Below are 18,685 nucleotides of genomic sequence, written 5' to 3' on the forward strand. Positions count from 1 at the left end.
TTATTAGTTTTAAATCACCAGGATCGATTTACAGTCTTTAGATTACAAAGAGACTCTAATACACCTTCCTGATGTGACTGCAGCTATCCCGCTCTGAAAACAAAACTGAAACACACCCTGCAGCAAACAGCCTAAAACGAAAGTAAAAAGCTACCAGGCAGCCCAGCTCCACCCACTCTCTGACATCACTGCAGTAATAAACACCCATTTCTTAAAGGTACTCTCACATGACACCATACATAGATTCCCTTCAATAACCCATGGTGGGAAAAGCGGTGCTAACCACTGTGCCAACCCTCTACCTCTTGCACAGAGCTGCGCCAAATCCTAACTTAGAGTGATATTTTTGTTATTTCACTGTTATTGTGTCAAAAATCTGGAACACTCCGAAACAGCACGATGTGTGTCCCTACAGAAGATGGACTGCAGTGGTTTATCACTGCTTCCTTCTTGCATCTCAATAGTAGCTGGTTTAGCAGAGGGCTAAAGAGCTGGCTTTGAAAGCAGACCAAGGCAGGCCAGCAGCATGGTTCAATTCCCGTACCAGCCTCCCCGAACAGGTGCTGGAATGTGGCGACTAGGGGCTTTTCACAGTCACTTCATTTGAAGCCTACTTGTGACAATAAGCGATTTTCATTTCATTTCAATTTATATTGATATTGCATCAGTCGTGTAATAAAATGTCCGAAGACACATCGCAATAGCATTGACAAGTAAAATTAGACAGCGAAACACATCAGCCAAATGCTCGGTTGACATATTAGGTATTCAGTAGTAAGAGAGATAGTTTTAGAGTTGTAAAAATAGTGTGGTGTTGATCAGTTTTGATTTTTCCACTAAATATTTGAACTTTACATTTCAAAAAGCTGCGCTTTAAAGTTTCAAATCAATTAGACTGAACATAATCTTGGACAACTTTGTGATCAAAGTTTACTTGACATTATTTTCCTCCTTTTTCAAAACAGATGACAGAAGAATTAAACATCAAACATTTTACTCAATATTTGATGAAAAATCACCATGTCAGGATCATCGGAATAAATTACAAACAGTGGAGCAGCTACTGACAGACAAAGCAGAAAAGGTAACTCCAGAAGAAAGACAGAACAAATGTGGAACATATTTGAATGATATTAAGAAAAGAATACAGCTAACTGTTGATGGAAAATTGCTTCCTTCAAGTCCAAAAGATGAATTTCCAAAAATTGAAAGAGTCTGTCTCCACTCTGTCTGTGAGACAGAAAATATGGCTTCAGGTGCCTCCATGAAAAGATTAGTCATGACGAACCAAATATTGGATGGGATCTGCCATGGTGCTGGATCTAAAGAGCAGAAAATCCCACTGAGGGGCAACTATTCCAAGAGATGTGATTTGGATTTGACTTGCAAACATCGACCAAAAGATGATGAGGTAATGTGTGAGTTAGATAACTCCTGCCCATCAATATTAGTAGTGATCCAGTTTTCGCAGTAATATGTTGCACTTTACAAAGTCTGTTTATTCAAATTGCCTGCTGATTTTCTTCCTTAGCCATGGATTGTCTTTTGTGTCTTCCACGGTAGAAATAGTCAATTATTTTCTCAGCCATGCCCTCCATCTCCTTGTCTCCATTTTCTATATATAACTATATTTATACACCTATCCAAGACTTTTGGAATCTCTTTGACAACCAAAATCGAGAATGGCGATTGGGCGGAGATTCGGTCGTGAGCCCAAAATCGTGGCCGGCGCTCGGTTGCTATGCTTTGGTGTCTCGACAGCGGCGGCAAAGCGTTCTACTCCGCAAGGACAGTAAACGCTGTCCGTACAGCATGAACGGGCCTGACTTGGGAATCCCCGGGGCGTCTGTGATGCTCCGCCTCCGCCGGGAGGAATTGCTAACAGCGAGGCTCACTTGTGGTCTCAAAAATCGGGGCACAGGACTTCCAGTTGCGGCGATGCGGAGCTAAGCCGCACATTTCGGCAGCTCCCGCCATAACGGACTTTTGGGCTCTCCGGAGGAGCCCCAACGGAAATTTTTTGATCAAATCACGTGTGGGAAGGTGAAGTAAGGTCCCCCTTCCGTCGTATGGTGGGGATTAGCAGTGGAGCGGCGGAAAAAGAGGCTTTGGAGCAGCGGCAGATACGAGGGGGAAAAAACAAGATGGTGGAGGATGGAGATCGAACAGCATGGGGGCCGGACCAGCATGAGTTTCTCAGGCGCTGCGTGGAGGAGCTTAAAAAGGAGGTGCTGGCGCCAATGCTGTTGGCGATCGAAGGGCTGAAGGAGACCCAGAAGGCCCAGGCGGTAGAGCTCCGAGAGGTGAGGGATAAAACTAACGAGAACGAGGACGAGATCTTGGGCCTGGCGGTGAAGATGGAGGCGCACGAGGCGGTGCACAAGAGGTGGGCCGAGAGATTAGAGGTCCTGGAGAACAGGTTGAGGAGGAAGAATCTCCGGATTCTGGGTCTTCCCGAAGGAGTGGAGGGGGCTGATGCCGGGGTGTATGTGAGCATGGTGCTCCATTCGCTGATGGGTGCGGAGGCCTCTCCGAGCCCCCTGGAGCTATAAGGGGCTCACCAGGTCCTGGCGAGGAGACCCAAGGCTGGCGAGCCGTCAAGGGCGATAGTGGCGAGGTTCCACCGCTTCGCGGACAGAGTGTTCTGAGATGGGCCAAGAAGGAGCGGAGCAGTAGATGGGAGAATGCGGTGATCCGAGTCTACCAGGACTGGAGCGCGGAGGTGGCAAAGAGGAGAGCTGGCTTCAACCGGGCCAAGGCGGTGCTGCATAAAAAAAGGGGGAGATTCGGAATGCTGCAGCCAGCGCAACAGTGGGTCACTTATCAGGACCGACACCACTATTTCGAAATGCCAGAAGAGGCTTGGACCTTTATCCAAACGGAAAAATTGGACTCGAACTGAGGTTGTGGGGGAGATGTTGACTGTATACAGGGTTGTAAATATGGGTAAAGAATGTTTCATGGATGGGACGATGGATGGGGATGGGGGAAGAGTTTTTTTTGGATGGGACAGTGGGGAATGTGGGCGTCGGTGCTCGAGGGAGGTGAGACTCGGGGATGGGGGAATTGGGATAAGGCCGCAACAGGAGCTGCGCCACAGGGGGCGGGGCTGGCTCCGGAAAGCGCGGGCTTTTTCCCACGTTGGGGAGGGGGTGGGATAGAGGAGCGCAAGGAGGAGGGATTCCCACACCGGGGGGGGGGGGGTCAACGGGAAGGCGGGGGAAGCCGGGGGCAGCTGACTTAAGGAAGTATTATGGGGGGAGCAAAAGAGCTAGATTCGGATCTAGCGGGGAGGGGGAGATTGGGAGACAATAGGGTTGCTGCTGCACTGGCCGAGGGGGAACTGAAAATGGAAGAGGTGGTCGGGGCGGGGGTTCCCCTTCTGGGAGACTGGAGGGTGCGGGGGATGCAGGCACGGGGCTGGCCTAAGATAGGAGATGGCTAGTCGGCAGGGGGTGGGTGGGTAGCTTCCCATTCCGGCTGATCACGTGGAATTTGAGAGGCCTACATGGGCCGGTTAAGAGGGCCCAAGTGTTCGCGCACTTAAAGGGACTGAAGGCAGACGTGGTCATGCTTCAGGAGACACATCTGAAGGTGGCAGATCAGGTCAGGTTAAGGAAGGGATGGGTAGGACAGGTGTTCCATTCGGGGCTGGATGCGAAGAATAGAGGGGTGGCAATACTGGTGGGGAAGCGGGTGTCGTTTGAGGCCAAGAACATAGTAGCGGACAATGGAGGCCGATACGTGATGGTGAGCGGTAGGTTGCAGGGGACGGGGGTGGTATTGGTAAATGTATACGCCCCGAATTGGGACGATGCTGGATTCATGAAACGGATGTTGGGGCGTATTCCGGACTTGGAGGTAGGAAGCTTGATAATGGGTGGGGATTTCAACACGGTGTTGGACCCAGCACTGGATCGCTCCAGATCTAGGACCGGAAAGAGGCCGGCTGCGGCCAAGGTGCTCAGGGGGTTTCTGGTTCAGATGGGGGGAGTAGATCCGTGGAGATTTGCCAGGCCTTTGGCCAGAGAATTTTCTTTTTTCTCCCATGTACATAAGGCCTACTCCCGGATAGATTTTTTTTGTTCTGGGCAGGGCATTGATCCCGAAAGTGGAGGGAACGGAGTACTCGGCCATAGCCATTTCAGACCACGCCCCGCACTGGGTGGAACTAGAGCTGGGGGAGGAGAGGGACCAATGCCCGCTGTGGCGGTTGGATGTGGGACTGCTGGCAGACGAGGAAGTGTGTGGGAGGGTGCGGGTTGCATCAAAAGGTATCTGGAGGCCAACGACAACGGGGAGGTGCAGGTGGGAGTAGTATGGGAGGCGCTGAAGGCGGTGGTCAGGGGAGAGTTAATCTCCAGCAGGGCTCATAGGGAGAAGAGAGAGGGCAGGGAAAGGGAGAGGTTAGTGGGGGAGATTTTAAGAGTGGACAGGAGATATACAGAGGCCCCTGATGAGGGACTACTCAGGGAGAGACAAAGTCTCCACACGGAGTTCGACCTGTTGACCACAGGGAAGGCAGAGGCACAGTGGAGGAAGGCACAGGGGGCGATGTATGAGTATGGGGAGAAGGCGAGCCGGATGCTGGCACATCAGCTCCGTAAGAGGATGGCATCGAGGGAAATAGGTGGAGTCAAGGATGGCAGGGGAACTACGGTGCAGAGTGCGGTGAAAGTGAATGAGGCATTCAAGGCCTCCTACGAGGAGCTGTATAGGTCCCAGCCCCCAGGGGGGTCAAAGAGATGCGACGATTCTTGGACCAACTGAGGTTCCTGAGGGTGGAGGAGCAGGAGGTGGCTGGTTTGGGGGTGCCAATTGGGGTGGAGAAGCTGGTTAAAGGACTGGGGAGCATGCAGGCAGGGAAGGCCCCGGGACCGGATGGGTTCCCGGTGGAGTTCTATAGGAAGTATGTAGACCTGTTAACCCCGTTGCTGGTAAGGACCTTCAATGAGGCAAGGGAGGGGGGACCCTGCCCCCGACAATGTCGGAGGCGACGATCTCTTTGAACATGAAGCGGGATAAGGACCCACTGCAATGCGGGTCATATAGGCCGATCTCGCTCCTCAACGTAGATGCTAAGTTGCTTGCAAAAATGTTGGCTACGAGGATTGAGGACTGTGTCCCGGGGGTGATTCACGAGGACCAGACGGGATTTGTAAAGGGCAGGCAGCTAAATACCAATGTGCGAAGGCTCCTAAATATGATAATGATCACATCGGTGGAGGGAGAGGCGGACTATGGCAGCTATGGACGCGGAGAAGGCCTTTGACCGAGTAGAGTGGGAGTATCTCTGGGAAGTGTTGCGGAGGTTTGGGGAGGGGTTTATCAGTTGGGTTAAGCTCCTATATAGAGCCCCGGTGGCGAGTGTGGTTACGAATTGGCGCAGGTCGGAGTATTTTCGGCTATACCGAGGGACGAGGCAGGGGTGCCCCATGTCCCCCCTGTTGTTTGCATTAACAACTGAACCCCTCCACCCTACAAACTCCGCATCCCAGCCTCCACCCCGCCACCCACCTTCCATCCTCCACCAAACCAACTCTGCCCCCCACCACACCCGATCGCCAACCGCTGGTGAAGCACGCGGCCCACTCAAGGGCAACGTCCACAGTAGCCCCTACATGAGGGCGGCGGAGTGGGGCCGTGGAGCATACCGCTGCCACGGGTAGTGCCAGCCAACAGTACTCTTGGCAGCAGGAACTGGTGCCAGAGTCAGTTGCCCACATGGTGCAGGGCACCAACAGGGCTAAGGGTGGGGGGGGGGGGGGGAGAGAAAGAGTACCAAGGGGAAAGGCCTGGTGTTGGTGTGGGAATGTGGGGCTAGAAGGGGACATGCGAGGGCAGAGCCCGCAGTGTCAACTGTGGGCACCATGTAGTCCGGTTAGACACGGCGGTATGCAGCATGCTAACATTTCGGCCTTTCACCCCCTGCAGACAATGGACATTAGAATTCAACCAGCCAGCGTGGCCTTTCTGCCAGTCGCTGCAGCCCTGGGGGATGCCCTGCGGTTGCATGCGCTGGTGCAGCTCGAGGAGGGGGAAGCTACAGCAGTGGAGCGTGCAGCAGTGGAGCCTGCCCCAGAGGAACAGAAGACAGCCGCCCAGGATGGAGAGCCGGCTTCCCAACAAGCCAAGGAGGAGGCGCAAATGAGACTCGCGTGTACCGGCAGCGGCTGTCATTCAGGACTGCTGGACCGGACATGTCGTCGTAGACTCCGGCTGAGCAGGTGTTCAGTGCAACATACCTGCCAGATTAGGCGCACCTGGTACCCTGGGAGAATGGGGGAGACACTCGCTCCTGGTGACGGTCAGCATGAACATTTACACCACGGATCCTTCCAGACGGTGTGTGGGGACTTGTCTGGATCTCACAGAGCTTGGTGCACAAGTGCAGCCGCACTGTCACGGAGCCCTATATGCCCAGTCCGCATAATACATCCATTTTAATGTGGACCAAGCCCACTAGAATGTCCAGGCACTGGGGTCCGCCGCCATTGCCGATATGCCCAGGTCCAGGGCGTGATCACAGGATGCCTGAAAAGGCATCAGTACGCCAGGTTTAACCTTGTGAATTGGACACTTGGCGCCAACCTATCCCTTGCCACAGGTAAACACCAAGTGAACAGTCAGGCAAAGTCAACATGATTTTATGAAATGGAAATCATATTCAACTAATTTAAGCAGGGTGGATAAAGGGGGAAAATAGATGTGTACAGGTACTTGAATTTCAAAAGGCATTTAATCAGGTGTCACATCTAAGATTATTGCACAGAATAAAAGTTTGTAGAACATTGGTTAGCAATCAGCAAGACACAAAAGTCTTCGAGCCCTGGAATGATCCTGGGGCATAGAAATTCAGGACTGCGGTGACCTTGACGCCACCGGGAATGGGTATCCTCCTCCTCCGCATGATGCCAAGTCCGCAAGGACATGGCACCGGTGCCGCACTGTTTTCTTGGTGAGGCGGAGCCACTGCAGCACACACTGCCCGTCATCTGTTCCAAAGACCAGCGACACTTGTACACCTTGGGCCATTGCCAACCTCCCCCTCTGGATCCTTCCCTGGCATAATGGGGGCGGCCAAGTCCTCAGGATGTGGTGTGGGGCCCTGCACATGGGCCGCTTCGAGCCTCTGTTGATGCTACGGCCGGCGCCTTCTCTGGCGTCTGTCCACGAGGGCAGCCTCCTCGGATCCAAGATATCATCCATCCCATAATATCTGTAAGGAATTGGAGAGGGTGTGAGACTGACAACCAGTAGTGTCTTACACTCCGGGACCCCCCATTCCTCCACCCCTCCTCCCACCGCACCACACCACTTCCCCTGCCATCTGCCACGCCTTGTCCCCCCCCCCCCCCCCCACCGGCCGCACCGGTGGTCCCCGGTCGTCAGACTCCAGACCCTGTACCCCAGACACTTGCAAGTAACGTTACCTGGACTGGGCGGGTGGAATTCTCCATCCTGGCAGACCCATTTCCTGGTGCGGCCGCGCCCCCGTCGGCAGCGGGGTTTCCCATTGTGACTACCCACACACCGTCGGGGAATCTGTGAACGTGAGTGCGCTGCAGGAATAAGCGGAGGATCCCGCCGATGGAGAATCCCACCCTATGAGTTGACACCATACAGAATCGGCAGACTTCTATGACAGAAATAACCGTGCCGCTCTCGGAGCAATTGAACAACCATTAACCAGCCAGGGGCTGCATGAGGGATTATCAGCAACCATTAGTGAGCTAGCAACAACACCACATGGAACACAATCATTGAGAAATGATCCACTGAGAAACGGTGTTAGACATGCCGAAGTAAGGATTGACACTCGGGTGGCTGACAAGCTGCAGTTGCATATTTTCACTTCACTTCCCACACACATCGATCCCAGCCAACAAGATGGCAGCACGGAGAGTGGCAGCCTGGTTTGCCGACGCAGAGCTGGAGAGCCTACTGGATGCCATAGAGAAAGTGGGCTACCCTGTACCCCAAGGTGGGATGGAGGCTGCCACCTGCCACCATACACCTAGCCTGGGCGCAGGTGGCAGATGCCGTGGGCACCACCACCAGGACCAGACAGCAGTGCTGCAAAATATTGCACAACCTGTTTAGGGCAGCCAGGCTGAGTAGACATCACAGTGCACCTGGCACCGAGCCCCTTCCCACACACCCGTAACCCCTCCCCATCCCCACCCAGAGGGCGAAAGGACCCCACCCTCCGGCAGTGAACGTGAACCCCACCCTGCACCACATGCCAGCACCCATACCAACACCCATCAACCCCACACCAGCTACACACCACCCTCACACTCCTACACCATCGCCCCAACCTGCAATCCCATCCTGCATCATGTATTGTCTCTTGCAGGACCATCTGGTGATGAGACGGGCCCTTCTGGTGTCCCTCGCCCCCGAGCCCAACCCCAATTCAACCCCAGGCATATAGCAGCGAGGAAGAGGACACAGTGAAGGGAGCCCTTGAACTGCAGTCCGGGACACCCCGGAGCACCACTCCGAGGACACTGACTTCATAGAACATAGAACATACAGTGCAGAAGGAGACCATTTGGCCCATCGACCCACTTGAGCCTTCACTTCCACCCTATCCCCGTAACCCAATAACCCCATCTAACCTTTTTGGACACTAAGGGCAATTTATCATGGCCAATCCACCTAACCTGCACGTCTTTGGACTGTGGGAGGAAACCGGAGCACCCGGAGAAAACCCACGCAGACACAGGGAGAACGTGCAGACTCCGCACAGACAGTGACCCAGCGGGGAATCGAACCTGTGACCCTGGTGCTGTGAAGCCACAGTGCTAGCCACTTGTGCAACATCTGCCCCTTCCTGACACCGCTGTCTCCAACATCCTCCACCATCCCAGAGACACTCACCTCAGTTGGGCACTGTTATATTACCTTGTGTAATATCTTGTTACTCATTTGCTTTCTGCCAGAATGGTTGTTTGTATTTTGTTCAGAAACACTCGACGTCTCCAAGTAAAGGAAATAATATTTATCGAGTAACGATAACAAATTAACTATGAATTTGTTCACTCTCCAATAACTAAACGAATAGATTAGATGAACTAGATTAAATATAAATACATCAATGACTAACTACACCTGCGCACTATCTCTTTCTACCTCTGATCACAAGACACTTCAGACACGAAGAGGTGGGAACTCACACTGAGTCTAGTTTTTATACCCTGTCTCATGATGCCATTAGTGGTTATCTAGCTGTTGTTACTATTAACCCTTTACATACATACAGATATGCAGATCACAGCAGGCACTTCACCGAAGAGGCTACTGGAGCACTATCTGGTGCGCACCACACACGTGCTGCAGTACATGTGGAGGTAGGGACACACAAGGGGGCGGACAGTCAGAGGGCGGTCCAACCCCAGGGACAAGCTGCCGTCCGGGCTGAATTCGGGCTTCTGGAAAGGGCGGACCTATCGGTAGTGGAGATGCAGTTGCAGAGCCAGGGGCTGCATGAGGGATTATCAGCAACCATCCAGCACCTGCAGGTGTTGTTGGAATAGTCAAACCGCCTGCAGGGGCATGAGGCGGTGCCAACCATGCGTGTCCTTCAGGCTGACACCGCACAGGTGGAGTCCGCAATGGAGGCCTTGGCGGTGATAATATCGGCCATCATTCAGGATGTCCAAGGCCGGGGCACTTTGTACGGGCGGTGGCCGAGGTTCAGGACAGGGCTGCACAATCACAGGCAGCCTTGTGCCACCTGGATATTGAAGTGGCGTTTCTGAGCATGGCCTAGTCACAGCGGGTCATGGCGGAGGGCGTTGGTGACATTTCCCAGGTCTGAGCCAGGCATAGAGGGATGTTACCCAGCATTGGCTGATGTGTCACAGACCCAGAGGGATGTGATATAGTCACTGGGTGATGTGGTACAGTCCCAGAGGGAGGTGATACAGTCCCTGTGCTCCATGGCCACGAGCATCGAGATCCAGGTCGAGACGGGAGTGGGCAGCCAGGTGGCGGGGGAGCCTTAGGGGCTAGCTCCACTTTAACCCCAATCCCAAGGAGTAGTCTTGAAGCATTCGGGCACCTTGAGGGAGGAGGAGGTGATGGGCTGGCGACCCCAGCAGGGGTAGTGCCGGAACACCACAACTCCTAGGATTCCACACCCCTTCCTGTCCCTGGCGCATTTGATGAGCAGCGGACAGAACAGGGCAGCGCCACACCAACTGGGACACCCGAGCGGCAGCGGGACCCATACAGGCCCGGTCATCTCAGAAGATGGCCACCGAAAGGGATGCAGGACACAAGGCGGGATCTGCATCAGGCCGCCTCCCCTCCACTCTTGATGAACCGCCTGGGGATCCAGCTGGTACAGCAAAAATGGGAGAATCTCAGCAGGTATGACAAAGAATCATCCATACTTGAAATGTTAGCTGCCTTTTCTCTCCACAGATGCTGTAAGACCTGCTGAGATTGTCCAGTGTTTTCTGTTTATGGTTCAGATTCCAGCATCCGCAGTAATTTGCTTTTATCACCTAGGCGTAGTGTTAGGGCCCACAAGGGGCAATTGTGCACAGTGCAAGATATAGTATAGCGATAGGGGCTAGGGTACAAACATGTGCATATATGTTCACTGTTTCACAATAAACATCTGGTCACATTTCAACCTGCCTCGGTGCTCTGACAGAAGAGTGTGAGAAATAGCTGGGCTGAGAGATGAGCAAATGTTGGGGGTGGTTTGGGGCAGGGACTCCAGTTCAGCCACCGCTCACCACTCTGGTACCCACCCCCACCCCTGTCAACCCAACAGTTTGGTGAGACCGTGTGATGGGACAGCCAGCTCACTTGCAGGGATCACCCAGGTGGTCAGTGGAGAGAGTTACCGTGGGCAGGAGTAAGACTTTGTCAAACGGTGCAGAGCACCAGAGCTCATCGCATAGCGGGTTGTCATTATCCTCCATCCCAGGACCAGACCCGCTGTAACTGCCAACCCAGCGTCCGCAATCTGCAGTGAGGCAGGTACGAATCACGGAGAGAAGTGCAAGGAGTGCAGGAGGAACAGAGGGTGGCACAGGGATGCTGTTCATGGGAGGAGGTGGTCGGCCTAGGGGGCTGTGGGGATGGTATGGGATCTCCTTGCCGCTGACCAGGCCCCTGGAGGCTATTAGAGCGTTTTGTGTGCACGAGCTTAGGCACACATGTTGTGCAGGCATGGCCTGCCCATTCTCGCCCTGCCCTGCATCATCCTTGTCGAACTTGCCGTTCATCCTCCTCCTCCAGTATGTCGCCCCTCTGCTGCATGATGCTTTGGAGGATGCAGCAGGCCACCACGATGTGGGAGACCCTCGCAGTGCAATACTGGAGGACCCCTCCAGAGCAGTCCAGGCACTTGAACTGCATTTTCAGGATGCCGAAGCACACCCTTGATCATGGCATGGACGTCATTGTAGCAGGTCCCCACGCCAGTCTGTGTCCTCCGGATAGGCATCATCAGCCACAACTGCAGTGAACAGCCCCTGTCGCCCAGGAGCAAACGGCTCAGCCGGGGGTGCACCTTGAAGAGGTCAGGAACCATCGAGTATGCCAGGATGAAGGCATCCTGCACACTGCCCAGGTATCAGGTGCAGACATGCATGATTTTCATCTCATGGTCACACACCAGCTGCACCTTCATTGAGTGGGACCCCTTACTGTTTATGAAGACCAGCCCGCCATGGGTCGGTGCTCGTAGGGGGACATGCATCCCATCGATGACGCCCTGGACCTGGGGCATCTCGGTAATGATGGCGAACCCCGCTGCACGGGCATCCTGGTGGACTTGGCCCATTGAATTTGATTTATTATGCCAATGGGCATACAGAGCCTCCGAATGGCACAAATGCATCTATGCACCGAGGTCTGTGCGATCCCTGACCAGGTCCCCACTAGAAGAACCCCGTGGCGTAAATACAGGGTGACCGTCACCTTGACGGCCACCGGTAGCGGGTGACCTCCACCATGCCCCCACGGTGCCAGGTGCACCATGATCTGGCAGATATATCGTACTGTCGGTCTGCTCAGCTGGAGTCTTTGATGGCATGCCCGGTGTGGCAGGTCCGTGAAGGACAGACGCTGCCAGTACATATGAGGCCTCATGCGGTGTCTCCTTCCAACCTCCTCCTCGGCCTGCTGGGCTGACGACTCTCCATCCTCACCGGCTGCCTCTTGTTCTCAGGGCAGGCTCCGTTGCTCCATGGTCCTCTTCATTAAGTAGCTCCTGCTCACTCGCCCAGCCCCAGAGTGTCCTCCAGGGCTTCAGTTGGCAGCATAAAGGCTACCATCCCCGGTTGGATTCCGATAGCCACTGTCTGCAGGGAGAGACAGTCAGACATGTTAGCATGGTGCGTACCCCCGTGGCCAAGCAGGGCTACACAGTGGCCCCGGTCTGCACTGCACACGCTGCCCCCGCATGTCTCCCTCACTCCCCCGCCTCCCCCATCCACACACCCTGCCATTCCTCCTGACACTCTGCCCTCTGCACCCCTGGCCCCTTCGGTGCCCAGTACTGTGCACGCCTCTGGAACTGGCAACTGTCCCTCCTGCAGGGGTCCTGTGGTGCTACCCGTGCCAGCCGTACACTCCACAGCCCACATCCGGAGCCCTCCTGCAGGACATTGCCTTTGGGTGTCCCAAAGGCAGGTGACGCCTGGTTGGGGGGGGTGGGGTGTTGTCGTTGGCGTGGTGGGAGGGGGGGGGGTTGCTGTGGTGGGGTGGAGGCGGGTGGCTGGGGTGCGGGGTTGTTGAGTTGGAGGTTGGGGTGGAGTGCGGGGGTTGTGGGATGGGTCCACCCATACGGCTGGTATCACTCTGCACAACTATGGCCCATGGTAGGTGGTCAGTCGGTTGTGCAGCAAGATGGCTGCCTTGCAGGCTGCAGCAATGGCGGCCCGTGGCTGAACGCCCCGATCCCGAAGTGGGTCACCCCGATCCCAAGGCCCATTCCCTGGTCACTCCCTTATCAGCCCCCCCCCCACCCCCCCACTGCTGCACCCCACTGGGCCTGGCATAGCCCCCTCCCAAACCTCTGCCTCCCCACCCCCGCAGCCAGCCCTGCCAATGGCAGGTCTAACAGTCCACGGTCATGCCTCAACACATCCTTCCTCTTCTCTCTCTTATCAGCAACGGCACCTGTTTACCGATTTTTGAAACCACAAGTGAAACACACCGACTGTAATTCCTCCCGGCAGAGGTGGAGCATCGCGGAGGCCCCAGAGAACACCGGTTCAGATCTGCTAATGATATGCAGACGGCATTTATTGTATAACGTGCTGTCGAGGCACCGGAGCATGACATTCTATCAAGCGCCTGGCACAGCCCACAATTTGGCCTCACGACCGATTCCCGCCCAATCACCTTTCCCGATTTCGGCATTGGTTGTCGGAGACTCATGCCCAGTGTCTATAGAATTCTCTTTTTAACATTTTTAGCCATAGTTTTTTTGTACCCTATTTGCTGATAGCCCTTGTACCTTCCACTTTTGCTTTCTACTTTTCTGACTTTCATTTTTATCTTTATCTTTATTTCCTTCTCATTTCCCCCTCAAATCTTCATTCCACGCCACTCTAGTTTAATCCTAAAAAACAGAGCAAGCAAATACTTCCAAAAGGTCCTGGTCCTTCTGAGGTATAATCTGTGTAGCTTGTACAGGTCCCTTCTTACCCAGAATCAGTTCCAACACCCCAGGAATCCAGGTCTGGTCTCCTATTCCTATTCTTACTGCCTTTTCAGTCCTGTTTTTAAATTTATTTCCTAATTCTCTCTTCTTACCTATGTCATTGGAACTGAAATGGACTACTACCTCTGGCTGTTTGCCCTCCACTTTCAGAATGTCCTGCAGCTGCTCATTGACATCCTTGCTCCTGGCACGAGAGAGGCAACACACTATCCTAAACTCATATCTAAATCCCCTATCATTATTGTTCTCTGTTGCAGAGTGTTATTATTATGCATTTTTATTTAAATCCATTGCTGTGTCATCAGTAAATGCTGTTACTGATATTCTGAGGTTTAATTAGCTGCTCTTACTTTTGAGTTCATTCTCTATTGTAAACTTTGTTATCTTTATATATTAAAGAAGATTAACTTGTCACGCTTTTTCGACAACCTTTTTGTGGTCAAGTTATCACACTTTTTCCTTCCCTCCTGTGCATCGGAGCCACTTGTGGTGCCACAGACATGGCTCTTGCTGCATTCCCTGTGAAACCACCTCTCCCAACAGTGTCCAAAGTGGAAAACCTGGTAGCGAGGGACATGGATCCAGTCCTGCATTAACGTCCTCGTGCTTTTTCTCTGTCTAGTGGTCACTTTCTGCCTGTGTACTCTTTATCCTCTATCTTTATATGTGGTCACCCTGGACATTGGAAGTGCCCCTAACTTCCCCCATCACACCACATGGTTGAGTTGCCGTCATGACTTAACTTTAAATTACCCACATTACTTTTAGTTCCTCTAGTTTAAAGTATATTACCGACAGTAGAAATACTCACCAGGTCTCCACTGTTCATTCTGAGGAAAGGTAGAAAATGAAAGGATTACCTTGTTCCTCCCTCACCGATCTTCTTGCAGTCCAAAGCAGCATCGAGTGCAGATCTCACCTTCCTCACAGCAAAATTCATCCTTTGATCAACAATGCTGCAGTTAATCAGCTTTATTTGTTATACCCCTTGCATTTAAATGTACAGCTTTTAAAACGGTCGAATTCCTGTGCTGTCCCTGCATGTAAATCTCCCTGCAAGGACATTTGTCCCAGTCCAGGTACGGAGTAAGCAAGATACAAAATCATTTCAGTGGCAGGAAACAAAGGTCGCAATTTAACAGGGGAGGTTCTAATTGCTGTAGTGTGATTGTTGATAGGGTGCTTCCCGACGACCAGGCCGGCGAGACCACTGCCGATATTTAACTGCACTTAGTGCCGGAAATTATCAGCCACAGGCTCCATGCCGGAGCTAGCTGTCCTGCCAACTGATTCGCCTTGACCGCGCCTGGCAGCTCCCTGTCGACAAGGGGGAGCTACACAAACGTTGAACAAACTCCACTCAGCTGGCGACCATGACAACACGGAAACCACGTTTCAGGGACGCCAACCTGGCCAGTTGCTGGATACGTGAATGCGAGACAGGACATTCTGCTCCCACCAAGGGGGTCGGAGGACCAGCCAAAGAGTCGCAAATGCCACCTGGGGGGAGGCAGCTCTCATTTTGGGCAGCGTCACGAGGAAGATCGCTTTCCAGTGTCATAAGAAGACGTCCACAGGTCACGAGGGGAAGTGAACACTGGTCCCTCTGACCACCCACCCCCCTAACAAGTCAACGGCTGGGACTCGTACCCCCCATCATCCCCACCATGACCTATCTCTGGGGAGACGGTTAGACCATAGGAGGCCGTTAGATCGGGCTTCCATCTCGCAAATGAAGAGATTTGGGCATATCCTGCGATCTAACCGGCCCGTGCGGATCCTCAGTGGCTCAATGTGGCCGTAAAAGCACGCCAAAGTGTGATTGTTGATAGGTGTTTTTGCCACTGGAATGCAGTTTCAGTGGGGTTCCACCGGACCCAGTAATAGGCCCCTGAATTTTGTGATATATGCAAACGATTTGGACATAAACTTTGGAGGAATGATCAAGAAGTTTGCAGACGATACAAAAATTAATTGCCCTCTTAAGGGTATCAATTTGCCCATGGGATGCAGACCACACACCTATCCCAGCACTAGTAAAATTGCTGGGCCCACCCCACACGTTGCCAGCTGTCTTTCAAGTTTTCACCACCTGAAACCCATTGGTTAGTTAGCCCAACATCCACCCCATATCATCCACCACAATAATTTTATCTACCCTGTGTATTCCCTCTTGAAAGTTTTGGGAGAGTGAGGAGAAATAGTCCAGCAACTTGGAGTGATTCACTATCCATGGGCTATCTCTTCATTACCCCAAAATGCTGGATGATTTACACAATAATGGCACAAGCAATTGTCATTATTGTAGCAGCAAAATCTGGGTCAATTTATTCCTCTCCTTAGCGAATCCCAAACTAAAATTGGAGCTTAGTCGTTGAAAACAGGAAACTTTCTTTTTGGCCAAAGTGTATAAGAGATCTGGATCTCTCTGTTAAAGATTATGGATGCTGGATCAACTAAATTGTGATGATCAACTTGCTAGATAAACATATAAAGAGATATAGTGATAAGGCAGGTAAATGAACTTAAAGTTCAGATCAGCCATGATCTAACTAAATGGTGGAACAAGTTTGAGTGGCTGAATGGCCTAACATTGTTCCTACGTTCCTACAAAAAAAGAGTCACCTATACATTGGGCAATTAGAATAAAGAATATGAAGCGTTCCGATGGAAAGGACCAAAGTTATGAAGTGTCTTCACAACGTAAATCAGGAAAAACTACTTCTGCTGTGCAATGCATTGGTAATTCTTGATAGCTTTTACACAGGAATTCCTTTGAAATGTGAAAATAAAACTTTAGCAAAAGTCTGGGGAGGCGATGATGAATTGGTCTAAGGGATAAGTGTTTCAAAGGTTCTACAGATGTGAATAAACCATCCTTCACTGTGAAATGTGATCATTTTGTGAAAAAATCTTAGCACGATAAAATCCCTACAGTGCAGAAGGAGACCATTCGGCCCATTGAGTCTGCTCCGGCCCTTGGAAAGAGCACCCTACTTAAGCCCATACCTCCACCCTATCCCTTTAATCCAACCTAATCTTTTGGACACTAAGGGGCAATTTAGCATGGTCAATTCACCTAATCCGCAGATCTTTGGACTGGGAGGAAACCGGAGCACCCGGAGAAAACACATGCAGACACGGGTAGAATGTGCGGACTCCACACAGACAGTTAACCGATGCCGGAATTGAACCCAGGTCCCTGCAGCTGTGAGGCAGCAGTGCTAACCACTGTTAGGGAGAATTACTGTCTCCCTATTGTTCTGCAGGGGAACAATTTTTCTACCTCTTTTCTCCCTCATTGTCTTTTTATGGTGAGTTGCAACCTGTAAAAGCTTGTTGGGTTTTTTGATAACTAACCATGTGACAGTTACCCATTCAATTTAGGATAAGGGATCTTTGTTGAAAATATCAATATGTTTGGAGGAGGCTAGTACATATCTTTCCCAGCCTGGCTACCGTAATGGGACTTTATGACATGTGACTGTGTACAGGGTCCCCGGTGATGTAGGCAATGGAGGAAACCTACTGCCGAACCCCACACATATGATATTTGTCGCATTGCAGATTTTCAAGATCCCAGACGTTTAAGTGAGATTTAATACTGAATGGTATTAGCGTAACTTTAGTTGTAATAATTTTCTCTTTTTCTTATGATCCTTATTTAATTTGAACTTGAATGGTGTAACCCCTGTGTTTTGCAGTGGAAAAATGGCATTCGGAAAGAAAGCACGATTTCTGAAACAATGATCAGTGCAATTGCTGCAAAATATACAAATGAGCAAAAGTCAAAACTTCTGAATGAAGATGTAAATCTTCTTAATAGGTAAGGTCAGTGAGAAAACTGAATCGAAAGATAACTGGACTGGGCATTAGAAATATATACGTATTTAATACATTTATCATATTTTTAAAGGAGGCTTTGCAAAGATGGCGGTGAAGGTGCAATTGCATCTTCATCGATGTCCAATGACCTGTGTCCTGGTGCTATCATCCTCAACACATTGAAAAAGTTGAACCTGGCTCTAATAAATGCTTTGGGCAAGCATGCAGTGAACAGTGTTTCTATTTACATTTTAAATGGCAACCCTCGTGTTTTATTGGATCAATGGCCCCAGCATGTGTTGGAATGGCAGCTTCTTAGTCAACTTCTAGTATTGGCTGTTTATGGTACACCAACATAACTTAATGTCCAGAATTAATTAATTTATATTGTTAATATGGTTCTTCTATATTCCTTAATGTTAATTGGTGCCATGGTTTCGGTTTTACATCTGTGATTATTGCAAGCAATAACCTTACATTGTTTTTCAATTTCTCATAATTTTTATTTGTTAAAAAGCCATAACCGAGAACATTGTCTAATTGTCTACCTGTTACTTTTCCTGTTACTTCCTGTTACCTTTCCTGTTACTTTTTTCCTATCCCATTTTGCAATCATGCTTTGTTGATCTGCTTAAAGTAAAACCTGAACTGAAGAGGTAGGGAATGTATAATTTGTGAGTGGGGAATGTGGTAATATACGTATAGGCATATCTATGTATAATTGTACAGAGTTGTACCAATGTATATATTTGTATATAATAGCACCACTGTATATAGACACTAACCAATACATGTACGGACAGTTATGACCTCCCTCCAGCAGGAGGAACCAGGCACCGGCACAGACATACATATTTTGGGGGGAGACGGGCACTTGGTAATAGGATCTCCTTCCATCGTTTTTACAGTAATAGAGACGGAATCCTTGGTGCACAGAAATTCATGGTTACCATCGAGAATAAATACTTGTCGCAATCACATTGTTGTGTTCTGCATGTACGTCATGATCAAGGAAGCACCAGAACACAACATGGTACCAGGAGCAATGAAGAACTAGAGGTAACCACAGCAAGACAGACTACACGGCACGGTAGAAGAAACCAGACTTAACAACCGCTCCACAAACCTGGTGATCTAAGGAGGTACGACTTCACGCAACGCAAG

The 18,685-nt window shown here is 51.2% G+C and overlaps 1 protein-coding gene and 1 long non-coding RNA gene across 2 annotated transcripts in view; one reads left to right on the forward strand and one right to left on the reverse strand.

Annotated features, from left to right (window-relative positions):
- Window positions 1–752: 752 nt before the first annotated feature.
- The window catches only part of LOC140428791 (uncharacterized), a 168,346-nt gene continuing 150,413 nt past the window's right edge, over window positions 753–18,685 (forward strand). Inside the window, exons 1-2 of the mRNA XM_072515479.1 lie at window positions 753–1,411; window positions 17,401–17,522. Of these exons, the coding sequence (XP_072371580.1) occupies window positions 1,247–1,411; window positions 17,401–17,522 (287 nt within the window). The 5' untranslated portion in view covers window positions 753–1,246. The remainder of the gene's footprint in view (window positions 1,412–17,400; window positions 17,523–18,685) is intronic.
- LOC140428236 (uncharacterized) lies at window positions 6,721–15,097 on the reverse strand. The gene is made up of 2 exons (XR_011948737.1): window positions 14,557–15,097; window positions 6,721–7,219 (listed from the first exon to the last, which is right to left on the reverse strand). It is a non-coding gene; the product is annotated as an uncharacterized lncRNA (long non-coding RNA).

Source organism: Scyliorhinus torazame, chromosome 8 (genome assembly GCF_047496885.1).
Source record: "Scyliorhinus torazame isolate Kashiwa2021f chromosome 8, sScyTor2.1, whole genome shotgun sequence".
Classification (NCBI taxonomy): Eukaryota; Metazoa; Chordata; class Chondrichthyes; order Carcharhiniformes; family Scyliorhinidae; genus Scyliorhinus; species Scyliorhinus torazame.